This window comes from Oncorhynchus keta, chromosome 26, assembly GCF_023373465.1.
Source record: "Oncorhynchus keta strain PuntledgeMale-10-30-2019 chromosome 26, Oket_V2, whole genome shotgun sequence".
NCBI lineage: Eukaryota > Metazoa > Chordata > Actinopteri > Salmoniformes > Salmonidae > Oncorhynchus > Oncorhynchus keta.
In genome coordinates, this window is record NC_068446.1 from 41,121,839 (window position 1) to 41,141,001 (window position 19,163).

At 42.6% G+C, this 19,163-nt stretch overlaps 1 protein-coding gene and 1 long non-coding RNA gene across 4 annotated transcripts; one reads left to right on the top strand and one right to left on the bottom strand.

Moving 5' to 3' along the window:
* Window positions 1-4,001: 4,001 nt before the first annotated feature.
* LOC118371255 (CTD small phosphatase-like protein 2-A) lies at window positions 4,002-17,684 on the bottom strand. 2 transcript variants are annotated; one of them, XM_035756631.2, is made up of 13 exons: window positions 17,322-17,674; window positions 16,033-16,289; window positions 10,783-10,915; window positions 10,030-10,176; window positions 9,359-9,571; window positions 9,061-9,154; window positions 8,733-8,844; window positions 8,311-8,397; window positions 7,819-7,881; window positions 6,685-6,764; window positions 6,349-6,475; window positions 6,102-6,197; window positions 4,002-5,777 (listed from the first exon to the last, which is right to left on the bottom strand). In XM_035756631.2, the coding sequence occupies exons 2-13, from the start codon at window positions 16,267-16,269 to the stop codon at window positions 5,712-5,714; spliced, it is 1,455 nt and encodes a 484-aa protein (XP_035612524.1). In that variant the 5' UTR covers window positions 16,270-16,289; window positions 17,322-17,674; the 3' UTR covers window positions 4,002-5,711. The 2 variants fall into 2 exon arrangements, with proteins under 2 accessions (XP_035612524.1, XP_052336822.1); XM_052480862.1 differs by lacking the exon at window positions 16,033-16,289 and having other exon boundaries at window positions 17,322-17,684.
* On the top strand, window positions 11,720-13,019 carry LOC127912109 (uncharacterized). Of its 2 annotated transcripts, XR_008080774.1 has the most exons (4): window positions 11,720-11,833; window positions 11,948-12,099; window positions 12,138-12,213; window positions 12,290-13,019. It is a non-coding gene; the product is annotated as an uncharacterized LOC127912109 (long non-coding RNA). The 2 variants fall into 2 exon arrangements; XR_008080775.1 differs by having other exon boundaries at window positions 12,176-13,019.
* Window positions 17,685-19,163: the final 1,479 nt, after the last annotated feature.

Genomic DNA, 19,163 nt, shown 5'->3' on the forward strand with positions numbered 1-19,163 from the left:
GGCCCTAATCTATGGATTTCACATGACCCGGGCACAGCCATGGATGGGCCTGGGAGGGCATAGGCCCACCCACTCGGAGCCAAGCCTAGCCAATCAGAATGAGTTTTCCCCCTCACAAAAGGCTTTATTACAGCGAGAAATCCTCATCGATGTGTGACTTAGATAGCTAGACGTTGGTTTGAAGTGTGTGCAATGCACACTTGTGGAGGTGGAGGGCTGGAGCGAGCGGGGAATGGCATCCCTTGAGAGGGCAAGAACGAAATGTATGAAAGGAGACGTGCAGTATTATCATAAGGAGATGTATACTTGGATTGCGGAGGAGGAATGGGGGGAAAAAGAGAGGAAGAGGAGGTTGAAGAGAGAAGAGGAGGAGGAAGAGGTTGAGCTTGAATTGGATTAAAATGTCGGGAAAAAGGGAGATGGTTTGTTAAAGAAGACTGGTAGAAAGTGTAAGCAGAGAGTGCTGAAGACAGGATGAGAAAGGGAAGTGAATGAGGGCGAAGTATCAGAGGTGGTAGGTGTGGTGAAGTTCTCGGAGCCTGAAGCACCAAGGATCAGGATAAAAGATGAGTCTGTGACGGTAGGACTGACATGTTTGGAAAAAGTGGACCCTTGCATTTTGGCTGATCCATTTGTGGTTTCAATGATGGGTGAAAACGAACTTTAGGTGCTGTGGAATCGGTGAAGGTAACCCACAGTCGACTTGTGATAATATTTGTGTTTCTGTTGGTCAGAGGGAGTAGGTGCTCCACGTTAAACGAATGGGGGCAAGAGATGTGAATTATTTTGCTCTCAAGAAAATGGCGCCATTGACAGAAGTGATTACTGGAGTAGCGGTGAAAGTGGACCAACGAAAAATCTAATCAAATTTTATTGGTCACATACACATATTTATCAGATGTTATTGCGGGTGTAGCAAAATGCTTGTGTTCCTAGCTCCAGCAGTGCAGTAGTATCTAACAATACACAACTATACACACAAATCTAAAAGTAAAATTATGGAATAAAGAAATATATAAATATTAGAACGAGCAATGTCGGAGTGGCACGGACAAAAATACAGTAGAATAGAACACAGTATATACATATGAGATGAGTAAAGCAGTATGTAAACATTATTAAAGTGACAAGTGTTCCATTATTACAGGGACCAATGATTCCCTGTGTATGTACATAGAGACTGTTGCTCTAAGGTGCAGGGCTGAGTAACCGGATGGTAGCCGGCTAGTGTTTGGCTATTTAACAGTCTGATGGCCTTGAGATGGAGACTGAAAAACAGCTTCTCGGTCCCAGCTTTGATGCACGTGTACTGACCTTGCCCTCTGAATGATAGTGGGGTGAACAGGCCGTGGCTCGGTGGTTGATGTCCTTGATCTTTTTGTCCTTCCTGTGACATCGGGTGCTGTGGTGTCCTGAGGGGCAGGCAGTGTGCACCAGGTGATCTGTTGGGCAGACCGCACCACTCAATGGATAGCCCTGCGGTTGCGGTCGGCGCAGTTGCCGTACCAGGCGGTGATAAAGCCTGACAGGATGCTCTCAATTGTGCATCTGTAAAAGTTTGTGAGTCTTATGCTGAGTTTCACGGTGTTTGTGATGCTTATCGTTTGGTGCGATGCAGACAGGGAGGCGTGAGTGATGAAACAAAAAAAAGTTGTCTCTTCTTGTGAGTTTTGTTGTTGAGTCTTTGCCCGACAAAGTGATGTTAGGATATCAGTAAGCTTTCGTAACCGAATACATTACATTGTTACATGTGTCAAGCTTACGGGCATGTGGCAGCAGTGTATAGGAGGGACGTTTCTAGGTGTGCAGAAGGGCATGAGACAAAGGAATGTGTAGCATTGGGGAAAGAAGAGGTATGAGGTAATTGTAGGGGTGCCCATGGGGCTGGGGTGCCAGGCATGTCCGGTGAGAGAGAGGCAGGTTGAGGTTATCAGGATTAGAGTAGTGTAGAAGTTGTCGTTTGCTGAGGCAGTGAAGAAAGTAGAGGGAGATGGGTCAAGGGTGAGGAATCCTGAGAGGAGTGGTGTGAGTAGTAGATCTGTACCAGTACAGAGAGATAAGCCAACAAGTTATATATGTTTCAGTAAGAATGGATTTTTTGACCACTACGCTTCTCGGGAGGCTATGTTTGTGCTTTTCTAATAACCAATTTCTGTGTTCATTTAAGTGACTGATTTGAACAAATCCTCACTCTCAGTATCTGCAATTTGGCAGAACGCACAGAACCTTTTGTTTTAAGAATGAAAGGATCTCAGTTAAGGTTTCAGCTTGGAGAGAAGAAGCCTCGTGAGGTATTGGTGGGTCTCATGCAACGAATCAAACGTTAATGAATTAATTATGAATGATGAATAAGCTAAATCATGCCTATATAACGAGACCGTAAGTAGTAGATATCTAATGGGACTGCCCCGATAGAGCTCCTGACAGACGTGTATGACGGTGGATCAAGTTTTGTTGGAACCTCTCCAGTTAACTGTTAATAAACAACGATTCATTTAAGATTGACTTTGAGTGTCCCTGTGTAGAATTTCCACGACAGATGCTCGAGGGTGACTGTTGTCGATGTGTGCACTGGGTCCCTGGTTCAAGTCCCAAGTTGGGGAGAGGAGAGTAACGGAAAAAGTACTGTTTCAATGCATTCGGAAAGTATTCGGACCCCTTCAATATTTTCCATTTTGATAGGTTACAGCTCTATTCAAAATTAGATTAAATAGCTTTTTCCCCCCTCATCAATCTACACACAATACCCCATAATGACATCACAATACCCCATAATGACAAAGCCAAAAAATATGTAGACTTTAAACAAGTCTGCAAAAATGTATAAACTGAAATGACATTTACATAAGTATTCAGCCCTTTTACTCCCTTTACTCAGTACTTTGTTGAAGCACCTTTGGCAGAGCCTGGGCGCGAACCCAGGGACTCTGATGAAACAGCTGGCGCCTGTAATTTGCTCCGTTCATCTTTCTCCCGATCCTGACTAGTCTCCCAGTCCCTGCTGCTGAAAAACAACCATGCTTCACCGTAGGGATGGTGCCAGGTTTCCTCCAGACGTGACACTTGGCATTCAGGCCAAAGTGTTCAATATTGGCTCCATCAGACCAGAGAATCTAGTTTCTCATGGTCCGAGTCCTTTAGGTGCCTTTTGGCAAACTCCAAGAGGGCTGTCATGGAAGCCATTCTTCATTAAAAGGCACGGCTTCCGTCTGGCCACTCTACCATAAAGGCCTGATCTGTGCAGTGTTGCAGAGATGGTTGTTCTTCTGGAAGGTTCTCCCATCTCCACAGAGGAGCTCTGTCACAGTGACCACTGCATTTTTGGTCACCTCCCTGACCAAGGCCTTTCTTCCCCGAACGCAGTTTGGCTGGGTGGCCAGCTCTTGAAAGAGTCTTGGTGGTCCCAAACTTCTTCCATTTAAGAATGATGGAGTCCACTGTGTTCCTGGGGACCTTCAATGCTGCAGAAATGTTTTGGTACCCGTCCCCAGATCTGTGCCTCGACACAATCCTGTCTGAGCTCTACGGACAATTAATTCATCTAAATGGCTTGGTTCAATTGAGTCTCATAGCAAAGGGTCTGAATACTTACGTAAGGTATTTAATTTGTTTTTATTTTGAAGACATTTGCAAAAATGTCTAAATACCAGTTTTTGCTTTGTCATTATGGGGTCTTGTGTGTAGACTGATGAGGGGGGATAAAAGTATTTTAATCCATTAAAAGGTAAAGGTGGAATCCTATGATGGTGCCACGTTGAAAGTCACTGAGCTTTTCAGTACGGAACATTCTGCCAATGTTTGTCTATGGAGATTGCATGGCTGTGCTCAATTGTATACACCGGTCAGCAACAGGTGTGGCTGAAATAGTCAAATCCAACTAATTTGTAGGAGTGTCCACACACACAATAAAAAATACAAATGTGACTAAGAGTATCTTGCTAAATAATGTATGCGTCTCCGCTCATACTGATGCAGTTCAAAAACAAAACGTAAATCATTCATTTTCATTAATTGTATAAAAATGTATTTATGTATTTAAGGACACCATTGAGTAACACCGAGTACAACAGGAGTGACCGTCCAAGCTGGTCAATGACAACGGAGTCTTATCAGCCAAACTTTTAGACTCATACATAAGAGATTCCACACACACCCACAACTAAGAACAGCAATGAAAAACATGATTTAAAAGATAAAAACAAAATGTTAGCCGTTTTGCTGGTGCTACGATTTCGAAATAGTCCAGATATAACAATTGAGGTGATAACTTGTGTACAAAAATTTTTTTTTTTTACATAGGGCTGCATTTAAAAGTTTTTTTTTTTTTATACAAAAAGTGCAGGAGCTCCGGAGCCTTCCTTCTTCAAACTCTTCATCACACCCTAAAAACAGAGCATCTTAAGGGTATTTTTAAACATCTTTACAAAAAAAAGGGGGTGAAATCTCAAATATACATTTTCTAAATGAATATCTGGGCCATCATTATGGCTTGTTGAATGTTCTTCCAAGTGAAACCTTATACTACATTAACATTACGACCTATACACACACATCATGATGAGTTCATAAACATTTCCTCTTAAAAACCCGCACCTTGTTAGAGACCACATAACTGCACTTAAAAATGGGACTAAAAAGCAGACTAGGAAATAAGCATGCATACCAAATTACACCCTATTCTTTTTGTATAGTTCACTATATAGAGAATAGGTCCCATAGGACTGTGGTCCAACAGTGCACTATATACGGAATAGGTCCCATAGGACTGTGGTCAAACAGTGCACTATATAGGGAATAGGTTGCTATTTGGGATGTAAAAATGGCAGGCAGACAACAGAAAAATCACTATTTTTTTCTCTCCAAAAGACGTAAAAAAAGAAAAGAAAGTAAAAGCAGTCGTCAGTTAAAAGAGGAACACATAATAAAATCAGAAGCACAGTGAAAAGTTGAAAAATATATACGTCATATGTACACATGTAATCGAGTGTGTATATTATACAGGTTTGACTGCCCATTCCTGTTAAAATGAGTCTGGAGCAGTCAGGTCCCCACACTCAAATACTGCATGACATTCAGTCCAAAAGTGTAGCTGCAGATGAGAAACAAATCTCCCAGAAAGTCGCCACGGTCTTGTTCATTAGGCACCAAAAACGAAGAAAACGGTCCGAATTGGAGAGGTTCTGCCCGGACTTGTCCAATCAGAAACGCTTTATTTTCCTTAGTTGCAAAACGTTTGTGCCTTAACGAACACGGCCCTGCTTTCAAGAATAAACAAAGAGGTCCATCCGTCTAGGCAGAAGCCTTTTACAATACAAGGGGACTGCTCTACCCTGGGGGTACAGTTTAGTTTGAGTATAACAGTTTAGTTCGAGAATACAAAACATATACAAATACTCAAACTGTACATAGCTTCAGGAATTATAAAGATTTGTGTTTTGTTGTTTTCTGTAACAAGAAAATCCTCTGTAATGATGTTTTGTTGGTATTTTCATCAGTAATGAAAATGTTGTAGTTGTAGACAGAGATCCATTTAAAACAACATCCTCATGAGAGTCAGTTAAACTTGATTCTCCTCATCTCCGCTGTGTTGAAGGGAAGGAATCCCTCTCCAAGTACTGCAGGGCTAATCCATAGAATTAGAATGAACATTCTAATATAAATATACATTCTATATTTCTATTGGTTAGCCTGCTGGGTCAACCAATCACAAATCAGTCTGGAGGAAGGAGATCGTGAAGACGAAACCGTTCTCTGACGTAAGGCCTTACGTCCTCATTCTGTGGAGGAGTGTTAGAACAGACAGCAGAGGTTGCATAAAATAGTACAGCAACACAAATGACCGAGGTGACTTTCGTGGAGGAAGAGAAAGAACAGAAACCGGTCTGTTTATGCAAGCCGGATACAGACAGTCTAACAGGTACAAGGGCAAATGTTTGAGTGAGTACATAAGGAAGTCTGAATTGGATGCACATTCAAAAAAAAGAAAAAATAATTTATTTAACATTTTCCCCCTTCTCCAGAATGAGTACATACCATCTCTACTAGCTTCTCCAGAATGAGTACATACCATCTCTACTAGCTTCTCCAGAATGAGTACATACCATCTCCACTAGCTTCTCCAGGAAAGGAACCAGCTTGAGAAGTTCGTTATCGTTCCTGTCCATGAACCAGCTCTCGATGGGAATCCCATTGGAAAGCTGTGATGAAGAACCATGACGTTTTGAATCGCATATATGCCACTTTGCCCTAACTTTTATACAAAATACTTATTGTAAATTGAGGGCATATAATTTAAGTATGCGATTCCTGCGGGATTAGAATGAGTAGCTGTACTGTAAAGGCTTTTACCTGATAGGCGAAGGCTTGAGGTGAATTGTCGACTATTATTGTTTTTGAAAGATCTCTTCCAAGAATGTTTAGGTCCTTGATGTAGTTTCCTTGAACACATACACAGTGCTCACGAAACAAACGATGCCTGTAGGAGAGGTAGCGGAATAACCCAAATGATTAGCCAAGTGTAGAAGTGGGTGTTAGGACATTAGCACAAGCTTTATAGACGCGCCCTTATCCCTACATAGGTGCACTACTTTTGGGGAATATTGTGCCATTTGGGATACAGGTCACGGTGCAACTCAACATGGGTTATTTGTAATCATTCAAATGCAATAACTTAATTTAACTGACCTGACCAACTGTTTCTTAGGGTCCAGGATGTTGAGCAGCTTGTCTGCATACACCTTCTTAGAGGCAGTGAACAGAATGATCTGTGAACGACAAGAAACCCATATATATATCAAATAGAATACAAAACAAAGGATAATATTACTTTGAAAGAAATATATTCCAAATCGTTCCATTAATGTGCTATATACAGTGCCTTGCGAAAGTATTCGGCCCCCTGGAACTTTGCGACCTTTTGCCACATTTCAGGCTTCAAACAAAGATATAAAACTGTATTTTTTTGTGAAGAATCAACAACAAGTGGGACACAATCATAAGTGGAACGACATTTATTGGATATTTCAAACTTTTTTAACAAATCAAAAACTGAATAATTGGGCGTGCAAAAACTCTCCAGAAGTTCAGTGAGGATCTCTGAATGATCCAATGTTGACCTAAATGATGATAAGGGAATCTGGCAGGGAATGAGAGTCAAGTTCGGGACAGTAATAGGGGTCAGAGTCATGTCACAGACAGACAGTCCACAGGAAAGGGCAGTGCAGTAATAGGGGTCAGAGTCATGTCACAGACAGACAGGACAGACAGGACAGACAGGACAGTGCAGTAATAGGGGTGGAAATACAGAGTCATGTCACAGACTTTTTATTTAAACTATTTTCTAAATTGTAGAATAAACTAAAAAAACATGAAAACTGTGAAATAACACACATGGAATCATGTAGTAACCAAGAATGTGTTTAACAAATCAATTTTATATTTGAGATTCTTCAAAGTAGCCACCCTTGATGCCAGCTTTGCACACTCTTGACATTCTCGCATACACAGGCATTGCTTGTTGTTTGGTGTTTTAGGCTGGGTTACTGTATAGCACTTTGTGACATCTGCTGATGTAAAAAGGGCTTTATAAACACACATTTGATTGAATAGCCTACATACTTTTGCGCACAAAATTTAGCACAGGTGTCAGCGATTTTTTTGTGATAAGGGACAAGAATGTTCTGGGGTTATAAAACTGTTGTAGGATCAGGATAGTACAGGTGGGGGATTTTTTTTTTATTGACAGAACAAGACAGGAATTAATTTTCACTCTCGTCTACAGTGGTCTGATGTCTATGTATTAAACACATAGGACCTCACCTCGTAAATTTGAGACATGCGCTCCAGGAACTCTCTGAAGAACGGCCTCAAACGCACATACACCTGCAGAGAAGAAAGAATCATATGGAAACCTTATGTCAAGAGCGTTCCCTGTTCAGTGAAAGATAAATGTTTTGCATGATGAGAAATAATCCATGGGAAAAAGCCCTTGGATATTCTCTTACAATGTGGTTTGAGAATAAAGCGAGGAGAGAGAGAGAGAGAGAGAGAGAGAGAGAGAGGACACAAGGAAAGAATTGAGAAAAAGCCCTTGGATATTCTCTTACAATGTGGTGTGAGAATAAAGCGAGGAGAGAGAGAGAGAGAGAGAGGACACAAGGAAAGAATTGAGAAAAAGCCCTTGGATATTCTCTTACAATGTGGTGTGAGAATAAAGTGAGGAGAGAGAGGACACAAGGAAAGAAGAATTGAGAAAAAGCCCATTGACAATCACTTAACACCTGTGGATTTCTATAGAGTCACAGCCTGTACCTGGTAGATGACGTCTTGGAACAGGACAGGGAAGGTCAGGGCTGCGTCATCCAACTCATTCAGACTACAGTGCACCAACGTCTCGTCCTGATGAAGACAAACAGTACACCTTCTGGTTAGCGGCTGTTCAACCTTCTTTAGTTGAATGCACCGACTGTGAGATGCTGTAGATGAGAGCTAGCCTAGTCGCAGATTGGTTTGTGCTTCTTCTGCCTACTCCGATTGTCAAGCCAAATTTAACCTTTGCTTAGCCCCAGAATTTTGAGAAACCAATCGTAGCGCTCCAATGGGAAAGCAACTGTCGTAGACTGGCACCCAGGCTATATTAAAAGAGAGCAGAAACTCACCAGCACCCAGGCTAAACAAGAGCTTCTGCTAATGACTCAAATATATACAAAAATATTTTTAAAAGTGCTACTCACCAAATCTAGGACCAGGGAGAACTCTGGTGTGCTGCGTGTTTTGAGAGGAAGTGCTGGTTTCCTGGCTATCTGCTCCTCTGTCAATGGAGGCACATGTTTGATGAAGAAGTACCTGAAAACAGAGCAGGCACAGAAGATATTAGTTGGTTCAAGTAAAGAAAAAAACAAACATTTGCACACACACAATACTTTTCTTCAGTTGGTTTGATGGTGATTACGACACGCAGATGGGCGACCTACTTCTACTACTAATTATTCTACAGACATTTAAAGAGGGGCACTTCAAACGTTGTTTGGTTGGTAAATAAACTAAGAGGTAGGTACTCACGGATCAAAGACTTCCCAGTCCTCCTCGTAGGTGCCGTCTGCAGGGGCCATGGGAGGGGCGTGGGGGTAACAGCTGACTGGGGTGCATACCGGAGCTGAATGACATATTTAAAAATGGCACATATCCACAGGTTTTATTTATTCGCATTTACTTTTCTCCCCTGGTATTTCAACATAGCAAACACAGCAAGTAAAAAATTCCACTGAATATTCCAGATTACTAATCACTGGGTTTTAACCCGTTAGAAGGGGCGTACCGCCACAGTTACAAGTTAGAAGGGGCATATCGCCATGGTTACCTGTTAAAAGGGGCGTATCTGTTTCTGTAACCATCTCCCCTTCCTCCACAGGTGGTTCTGGCGTAGCCAGAGGAGCAGGTGGTGGTACTGGAGCAACAGGAGACAGGACGACGCCTTCTGTAGATGTGGGGGTACTGGTCGACATTTCCTCCACCTCCTTCACAATCTCCTCAGCCTCCAGCTCCTGCCCAGGTGAGTCAGACCCAAGAGTGGCTGGATCGGGGAGATACAGGAGAGACACTGGGGGTTAATCTCAAAAAGTATTTTCTTTGAATCTTCTCTCGTTAACGCCGTACACAGAGAGGAATAAGGCAATGACGAGAGAAGAGTGAACATGTAAAAAAACATTTAAAAAAATGTTTTTAAAGTGTGTAACCCACAGATATGTTTTAGATTTAAAACCTCTGGCTGGACCAGGGGAATACACAGGAGCGACGTGGAGAGGAGGGAGGTATATAAGAGAATTCCTTTAGGACCGGTAAAAAAAATAAACCATGGGGCTGGTATCCCAGACAGAGTCATGGATCAGTAAAGCACGTTGGAGGAACTCCATTGAGTAAATGTGTTTCAGTCCAATAACAGCCTTAATCTGTAACCAGTCTTCCTGGTTGAGAAAAAAACAAAAAACAAACACAAGACACAATGAAGAGACTTGAGGCAGATTCTGTTACCCGTCTTGGTTGCAGGAGAGAAGAAGTTGAAGACGGGAGAGAAGATGGTGCCCAGGAGAGTAGTGCGAGGAGGGCTGATGGCCACCTCCACGGGCACCTCCAGTTTACCGTTGGGCTTCAGGGGCTTACTGTTCAACGTCATTGGATCTGAGGGGAAAAACAAGGAACTTCACTATTTACAATGAAACCTGCAAAATCCACCTGCTTTTTTTGGCAACGCAGGATATTTCCGATTTCCTGAGCATTAATGATCATCGCCTCCTTACAGCGGAGGGGAAGTGTTATCCACGTGGTCGTACAGCCAGAACTCTTACAATGGACACGACAACATCCACACTGTTACAGCAAAACAGAACATTTCCATCTCATGAACATTAATGACCAATTGACTCACTGCAACATTTCCAAAAGCAGATGTTCAAAGATGACGTCGTGACAACAGTTTGTCATTTCGCGCTATGAACGACTATAGAACCGGTTGGTTCCAGCCCTGAATTCTGATTGGCTGACAGTCGTGGTATATCAGACTGTATACCACAGGTATGGCAAAACATTTTTACTGTTCTAATTACATTGGTAACCAGTTTATAATATCAATAAGGCACCTCTGGGATTTGTGATGTATGGCCAATATACAACGGACTCCGCGCTGCATCGTGCATAAGAACAGCCCTTAGCCGTGGTATATTGGCCATATACCACACCACCTCGTGCCTCATTGCTTAATTATGCCAGAGGAATGTCTTGACTCACCAGGTTTGTTAGCGCTTCTCCTGCAGCCCCTGGGGATAGCTTTGTTAGGAGGATGAGGAGAAGACGTGATCAGGTTGCTGCTGTCCACTTTACAATCAACACGACTCCTCTTAGCTGGGATGTCATGCTCCATCTGACAGAAAGGAAGCAGAGTAGAGGGACTAGTATTTAGTGTCACAACTTGCTGAAAGCAACATTTAATATTGAACCCTTCTGACTTGTAGCTTTAATTTAGGATGCTAATCCTCTTCAACCGTTTCACGATCAAAATGCCATTTTAACTTTAAAAAAGGTGAATTGGACCTGCAGATGTTGGCCTCTTTTTTGGGGGGGTTGTGTTGTACAACTACAGGCAGATGTATGGTGAGATGCCAGAGGAAGCTTTGAATAGATCAATAGCCTACAGTCATATGAGAAGAATGCAATTTCTGATTTTATGTAGATGTTCTAAACAAAGTGTCTTGATAACTTTAACATTGCATCAACAGGTCGATGTAGAATAAACCACCCTTTACATAATACCATCGAAGCTGTGTTTTGCTAATATAACAATGTGCATATTTAATCTGTCATTGTCATTCCCAGGCGATACAGATGCTGCGCCCATCTGCATTGTTTCTGGTGGTAATGGGGCCGACCTTGGCAAACATGGTAATACCTTCCTGTTTGGTGTCACACACACACACACACACACACACACACACACACACACACACACACCAGGAGATCCCTGATCCTGGTGCAGAATACAAAGGGTTTTCCCCCTTCCCCATATTGACTGATACCATTGAATTCAATAATAATAAAAAAAGACAATACAAGTAAAAGTTGTCTAGTAAAATGTTTAATGCCGAGTGCCAGGTCTCTCTCTATTCAGAGACATCAGTACAGAGTGCCAGGTCTCTCTCTATTCAGAGACATCAGTACAGAGTGCCAGGTCTCTCTATATTCAGAGACATCAGTACAGAGTGCCAGGTCTCTCTATATTCAGAGACATCAGTACAGAGTGCCAGGTCTCTCTCCATTCAGAGACATCAGTACAGAGTGCCAGGTCTCTCTCTATTCAGAGACATCAGTACAGAGTGCCAGGTCTCTCTCTATTCAGAGACATCAGTACAGAGTGCCAGGTCTCTCTCTATTCAGAGACATCAGTACAGAGTGCCAGGTCTCTCTCCATTCAGAGACATCAGTACAGAGTGCCAGGTCTCTCTCCATTCAGAGACATCAGTACAGAGTGCCAGGTCTCTCTCCATTCAGAGACATCAGTACAGAGTGCCAGGTCTCTCTCCATTCAGAGACATCAGTACAGAGTGCCAGGTCTCTCTCTATTCAGAGACATCAGTACAGAGTGCCAGGTCTCTCTCTATTCAGAGACATCAGTACAGAGTGCCAGGTCTCTCTCCATTCAGAGACATCAGTACAGAGTGCCAGGTCTCTCTCTATTCAGAGACATCAGTACAGAGTGCCAGGTCTCTCTCTATTCAGAGACATCAGTACAGAGTGCCAGGTCTCTCTCCATTCAGAGACATCAGTACAGAGTGCCAGGTCTCTCTCCATTCAGAGACATCAGTATCAAGCCTGTGTCAGTCTGGACTTCATCACATCATCTCGCAAGTCTCCATGTGCTGGCTCCATACATGTTTCTGAGAACACAGTCACTGTTCTATTATCAATGGCAGTTAGGATATGTCTTTACCAGCGTTTCATTAAATGGACACAGCAGTGTAGATCAGCTCCCAGCCCTTCCTCAAAGATACTGGACGGTCACACACACAAACAGAGCACTGATCAGACATGATCAATACTGGTTATGATTATCCTGGTGGAACCAACCTGATCAATGGATTTGCCTTTCTATTTCTCTTCAGATATCAGAAAATGTGAAGTGAAATAGCATGGTGAACACAGTGATCAGGCTGGTTCCCACCAGGCTAGGTTATAGCCTGGAGATTATATGGTGAACACAGTGATCAGGCTGGTTCCCACCAGGCTAGGTTATAGCCTGGAGATTATATGGTGAACACAGTGATCAGGCTGGTTCCCACCAGGCTAGGTTATAGCCTGGAGATTATATGGTGAACACAGTGATCAGGCTGGTTCCCACCAGGCTAGGTTATAGCCTGGAGATTATATGGTGAACACAGTGATCAGGCTGGTTCCCACCAGGCTAGGTTATAGCCTGGAGATTATATGGTGAACACAGTGATCAGGCTGGTTCCCACCAGGCTAGGTTATAGCCTGGAGATTATACGCATCTAAGAAGTAGAAAATAAAAGCAACAAATAATGACAGTTTACATAAATTGTTTTACAATTGGGTTATCAAGTGTATCAAAGTAATGAAGTGGGTAACCTTCTGTGTGTGTGTGATATATATATATATATATATATATTTTACAAATGATGAGCCACTGAAAACGGTTGCAGGTGAAGGCCACGTCTTTGTGAGACACAGAGTTGGTGAACGGATGATCTCTGTGTGTGTAGTTGCCATCGTGAAGCATGGAGGAGGTGGTGTGATGGTGCTTTGCTGGTGTGCTTTGCACAGTCAGTGATTTATTTAGAATTCAAGGCACATTTAAACAGCATGGCTACCATACCATTCTGCAGCGAAAAGCCACCCCATCTGGTTCGGGCTTAGTGGGACTATCATTTGTTTTTCAACAGGACAATGATCCAACACACCTCCAGGCTGTGTAAGGGCTATTTGACCAAGGAGAGTGATGGGGCTGCATCAGATGACCTGGCATCACAACCACCCGACCTCAACCCAATTGAGATGGTTTGGGATGAGTTGGACGGCAGAGTGAAGGAAAAGCAGCCAACGAGTGCTCAGCTTATGTGGGAACTCCTTCAAGACTGTTGGAAAAGCATTCTGGGTGAAGCTGGTTGAGAGAATGGCAAGAGTGTACAAAGCTGTCATCAAGATAAAGGTGGCTGCTTTGAAGAATATAAAATATATTTTAATTTGTTTAACACTTTTTTGGTTACTACATGATTCCATGTGTGTTATTTCATAGTTTTGATGTCTTTACTATGTAGAAAATAGTAAAAACAAAGAAAAACCCTTGAATGAGTAGGTGTGTCCATACTTTTGACTGGTACTGTATATACAACGCAGTGTCAGATGAAGGCCCAAAGAAACTGTCAAAGACTCTAGTGACATACTGTTCTCTCTGCTACCGCACGGCAAGCAGTACCGGAGTGTCAAGTCTAGGTCCAAAAGGTACCTAACTACTTCTATAGCCAAGCTATAACCATTCATCAAATGGCCACAAAGACTATTAACATTGATCCCACTTATCAATGCAAAGTCACCCTACCCCCACCTACCTGTACAATTAGCTCGACTAACCTGTACCCCCACATATTAATTCAGTACCGATAGCCCCTTTATATATCCTTGTCATTGTATGTTATTGTTACTTTTTTTAAACTTTTGTTTATTATTTGGTAAATATTTTCCCAACTCTATTTCTTGATCTGCATTGTTGGTTAAGGGCTTGTATGTAAGTAAGCATTTCACGGTAAAGTCCTGTTGTAGTATTAGGCGCATGAGACAAATAAAATTTGACGACAGGAATCCATGCTTTGCTTTAGTTTCCCCTGGTACTGTTCCTAAATGCTAATGTTTTAGCATTTGAGGTACAAATCCCATTCAAGTCATGAGACCGATATTAGCATCTTTCCCGCATCATGTCCAAATCATTTGAAAGTATCTCAAATTGATTGTGAAGCTCAACAAAGTCACTTGGATTATTTGAATACGAAGCGTGTAAAACCGCTAAATATCCATACCGTGACATGAATGGGATGTGCCGCAATTTATTTTATATTTAACCTTTAACTAGGCAAGTCAATTAACAAATTCTTATTTTTACACTGCTCAAAAAAATAAAGGTAACACTAAAATAACACATCCTAGATCTGAATGAATTAAATATTCTTATTAAATACTTTTTTCTTTACATAGTTGAATGTGCTAACAACAAAATCACACAAAAATGATCAATGGAAATCAAATTGATCAACCCATGGAGGTCTGGATTTGGAGTCACACTCAAAATTAAAGTGGAAAACCACACTACAGGCTGATCCAACTTTGATGTAATATCCTTAAAACAAGTCAAAATGAGGCTCAGTAGTGTGTGTGGCCTCCACGTGCCTGTATGACCTCCCTACAACGCCTGGGCATGGTCTCCTGAGGAATCTCCTCCCAGACCTGGACTAAAGCATCCACCAACTCCTGGACAGTCTGTGGTGCAATGTGGCGTTGGTGGATGGAGCGTGACATGATGTCCCAGATGTGCTCAATTGGATTCAGGTCTGGGGAACGGGCAGGCCAGTCCATAGCATCAATGCCTTCCTCTTGCAGGAACTGCTGACACACTCCAGCCACATGAGGTCTAGCATTGTCTTGCATGTAAGCCCAACCCCCACCTGTGGACGTCGGGCCCTCATACCACCCTCATGGAGTCTGGCCGTTTGAGCAGACACGCACATTTGTGGCCTGCTGGAGGTCATTTTGCAGGGCTCTGGCAGTGCTCCTCCTTGCACAAAGGCAGAGGTAGCGGTCCTGCTGCTGGGTTGTTGCCCTCCTATGGCCTCCTCCACGTCTCCTGACGTACTGGCCTGTCTCCTGGTAGCGCCTCCATGCTCTGGACACTACGCTGACAGACACAGCAAACCTTCTTGCCACAGCTCGCATTGATGTGCCATCCTGGATGAGCTGCACTACCTGAGCCACTTGTGTGGGTTGTAGACTCCGTCTCATGTTACCACTAGAGTGAAAGCACCGCCAGCATTCAAAAGTGACCAAAACATCAGCCAGGAAGCATAGGAACTGAGAAGTGGTCTGCGGTCCCCACCTGCAGAACCACTCCTTTATTGGGGGTGTCTTGCTAATTGCCTATAATTTCCACCTGTTGTCTATTCCATTTGCCCAACAGCATGTGAAATTGATTGTCAATCAGTGTTGCTTCCTAAGTGGACAGTTTGATTTCACAGAAGTGTGATTTACTTGGAGTTACATTGTGTTGAAGTGTTCCCTTTATTTTTTTTTGAGCAGTGTACAATGACGGCCTAGGAACAGTGGGTTAACTACTTTTTTCAGGGGGAGAACAACAGATATTTACCTCTTCAGCTCAGGGATTCGATCTAGCAACTTTTCCATTACTGGCCCAACGCTCTAACCACTAGGCTACCTGCCACCCAAAATGTGAGCATTTGCAAACAGTTCACACAAACACACCTTGACAGCATTTCCCCTGATGAACTTCTTGATGGTGGAAAACAGGCCTGTCTCATTCTTCTGCATTCTGGGGCCTCTCCTGGTCGCAGCAGTGGGCTCCACCTCACAGTGTTTCCTCTTGGCCTGGGCTGGGCGGGGGGCCGAGGCTGGGGCTGGATGGCCGGGGCTGGATTTGGGACCAGGTTTTGGTTTGGCGCTGGTCTGCTGAGAAGCTTTCCGCACTCTCAACCTCATCATCCTACACGTTACATGGAAGACTGGTGTGGCAGCACAGCAAGCAGACAGGGAAATATATATATTACAAGTAGCCCTAACAATGTGTTTATTTTTACTTTGTTTGGCATATTCTTGACATTTGTATTCCCCAAAAACGACTATATAATTAAGCTATTAATTATGTAATTATAATGTATAAATATTTCAGATTTACATTCACAATAACATATCCACAGTGGGATCTATGCTCCAGTTATTTTATGAACACTACCAGGAAAGTGGGCGGTGTTCGTTCTGCAAAGTTTTTTTTCCCCCTTCTAGCTGAAGTTGTTGGCAAACTTAACTAGGTGCTAGTACGAGACCTAGGTAACTAGTTAAGACGAGAACTCCGTTTCACAACACAAGTCACATAGGACGTTAAACCAAATAAATATGAGACTTGACCAAATGCCGCCACCACCACATTCACACACACACACACACACACACACACACACACAGCTCCAAACATTAGTAATGTGTTAGCTTGTATCTAGCTAGCAGTTGTTAGCAAGCCAGTGAACAGTGAGTGACAAGCATGAACATTACATTAGCTAGTTAACTGTTATGTAACCAGTGTTTGGCTAGCTAACCAAAACAGTTAGCGACCCCAATTATTTTATTCCGGCCATTCTAACACGAGATACAGGTTTTACAGGTAGTAAGATGGCAAAGCTAGCCAACAAAATTGGGACTAACGATTTAACATTTGTAAAAAGTAACGGAATAGTTGTCTGTCGACTAGCTAACGGTATCAATCACTTAAGATTAGCAGGCTAGCTAGCCATTTTGATTTCACGATTGCTAACCAAACAACATGCATAACATCGGTCGGCAGTTTTAATATTAAGTTTTAATAAATCAAATGACTAGTATCGTCGCTAGATATAGCTAGCTAGTCACGTTAGCTGGTAGCATTTTTAAAAGCTACATCAAGCTGGCTAGCTAGGTGCTCACTGGTGATATGGCAATCGTTTGAATCAACAACAACAAAAAACCGTTGACACAGCCCTTAAACAATTAACGTTACTTACCGATGGTGCAAATAAATTCGTAACCAAACTTGCCGCTTGCCTGTCCACACTGGTAGCCGCAACGGTGCGGCCACCGAGAGAGAGGTCTGTCCGTCGTTATCGCTGCCAGCTGTGTTCAGAACCACAGACCATCGACGGGCTCTTCGGACGCCATTTCCCGCCTCATCACAAATTCCCGAGAGGGTGCACTCGATAAAGCTTACTCGGGACTCCAGCGCTACTTTGATGTCTTAAGGAATGTGGATTATATTACATGCAATTTACAGTGTACCACCGCCATCGCAAAAGCAGCTAAAAGTAACCACTGAATAACGTCATAAAAGTGTGCGGTAAAACGGTTTGTGAGAGATATTATTTTCATGACATGGTTTGACGGATCACGTGTTGCGATACGGAGCATATATGTGGCTGCTGCACCGGAGTAAACCGAGTGTACCCACTGTAATGCGAATCCGAGCTAACTCGTCAGAAATCCCGGATGATTGATTCACACACACACACACACACACACACACACACACACACACACACACACACACACACACACACACACACACACACACACACACACTATATATATATATATTATATATACACATATATATATACACACACATACTTTAATGTATAGGCAAATCAGTTAAGAACAAATTCTTATTTACAATGACGCCTACCCCGGCCAATACCTAACCCGGACGATGGGCCAATTGTGCGCCACCCTATGGGACTCCCAATCACGACCAGTTGTGATAGAGCCTGGAATCGAACCAAGGTCTGTAGTGACTCCTCTACCACTGAGATGCAGTGCCTTTGACGCAGCGCCACACATATGACCTGCGTAGGCGCACCTCAGCATTACTGGTACACAATTTATTTTCTAAAATAGGTTTGGAAAGCAAAGTCTGATCTCATATACTTCCAAAGCCTACTAAGCACAGTGAGTACTATAAACAGAGAAGGACGTCATACTATAGAAGTTTAGGAGTAGCCCTTCAGTGGAGCTTATCAGCAAAATAGAACAAAAATAATACGTGTTATTTATTAAAATTACTCAACTTTTATATTTATAATTTCCTATAGGAATGAAAGCAGGACAATCATATGTAATAAAATCATAAAAACATATCTAATGTTTGCTTTGGAAATTCACATTTAAATACATGTTAGTATAAAGCTGGTCAATTCTCTCCTAATAATCCTCATGAGTTGTGAGAATCCCTGTTACTCCCATTTATAAGACATTTAATTATATACAAGCCTTTATCATATACAGATAAATATGTTTATGTGTTGCTACCATGTTGTTGTTATGTTGTGTTGCTACCGTGCTGTGTTGTCATCTTAGGTCTCTTTATGTCGTGTTGTCTCTCTTGTCATGATGTGTGTTTTGTCCTATATTTATATTTGATTTGTCTTTAATCCCAGCACCTGTCCTGCAGGAGGCCTTTTGGTAGGCCGTCATTGTAAATCAGAATTTGTTCTTAACTGACTTGCTTAGTTAAATAAATAAAAAACATAGCTTATAGGTGAGAAACCCTTCCTTATGGCACTTTAAACAATGTGTTTGTTTTTTTTAACCTTTATTTAACCAGGCAAGTCAGTTAAGAAAACATTCTTATGTACCATGACAGCCTAGGAACAGTGGGTTAGAACGACAGATTTGTGCTTTGTCAGCTTGGGGGTTTGAAATTGCAACCTTCCGGTTACTAGTCCAACGCTCTAACCACTAGGCTACTCTGCCGCCCCAATATGCAGTGCTTAATTTGTCACATTGGGAGGTCCCGGAACACTCAGCGCGAGAGGGGGCATAGACTATATGCCCACATACTCGAATGTAGCTGT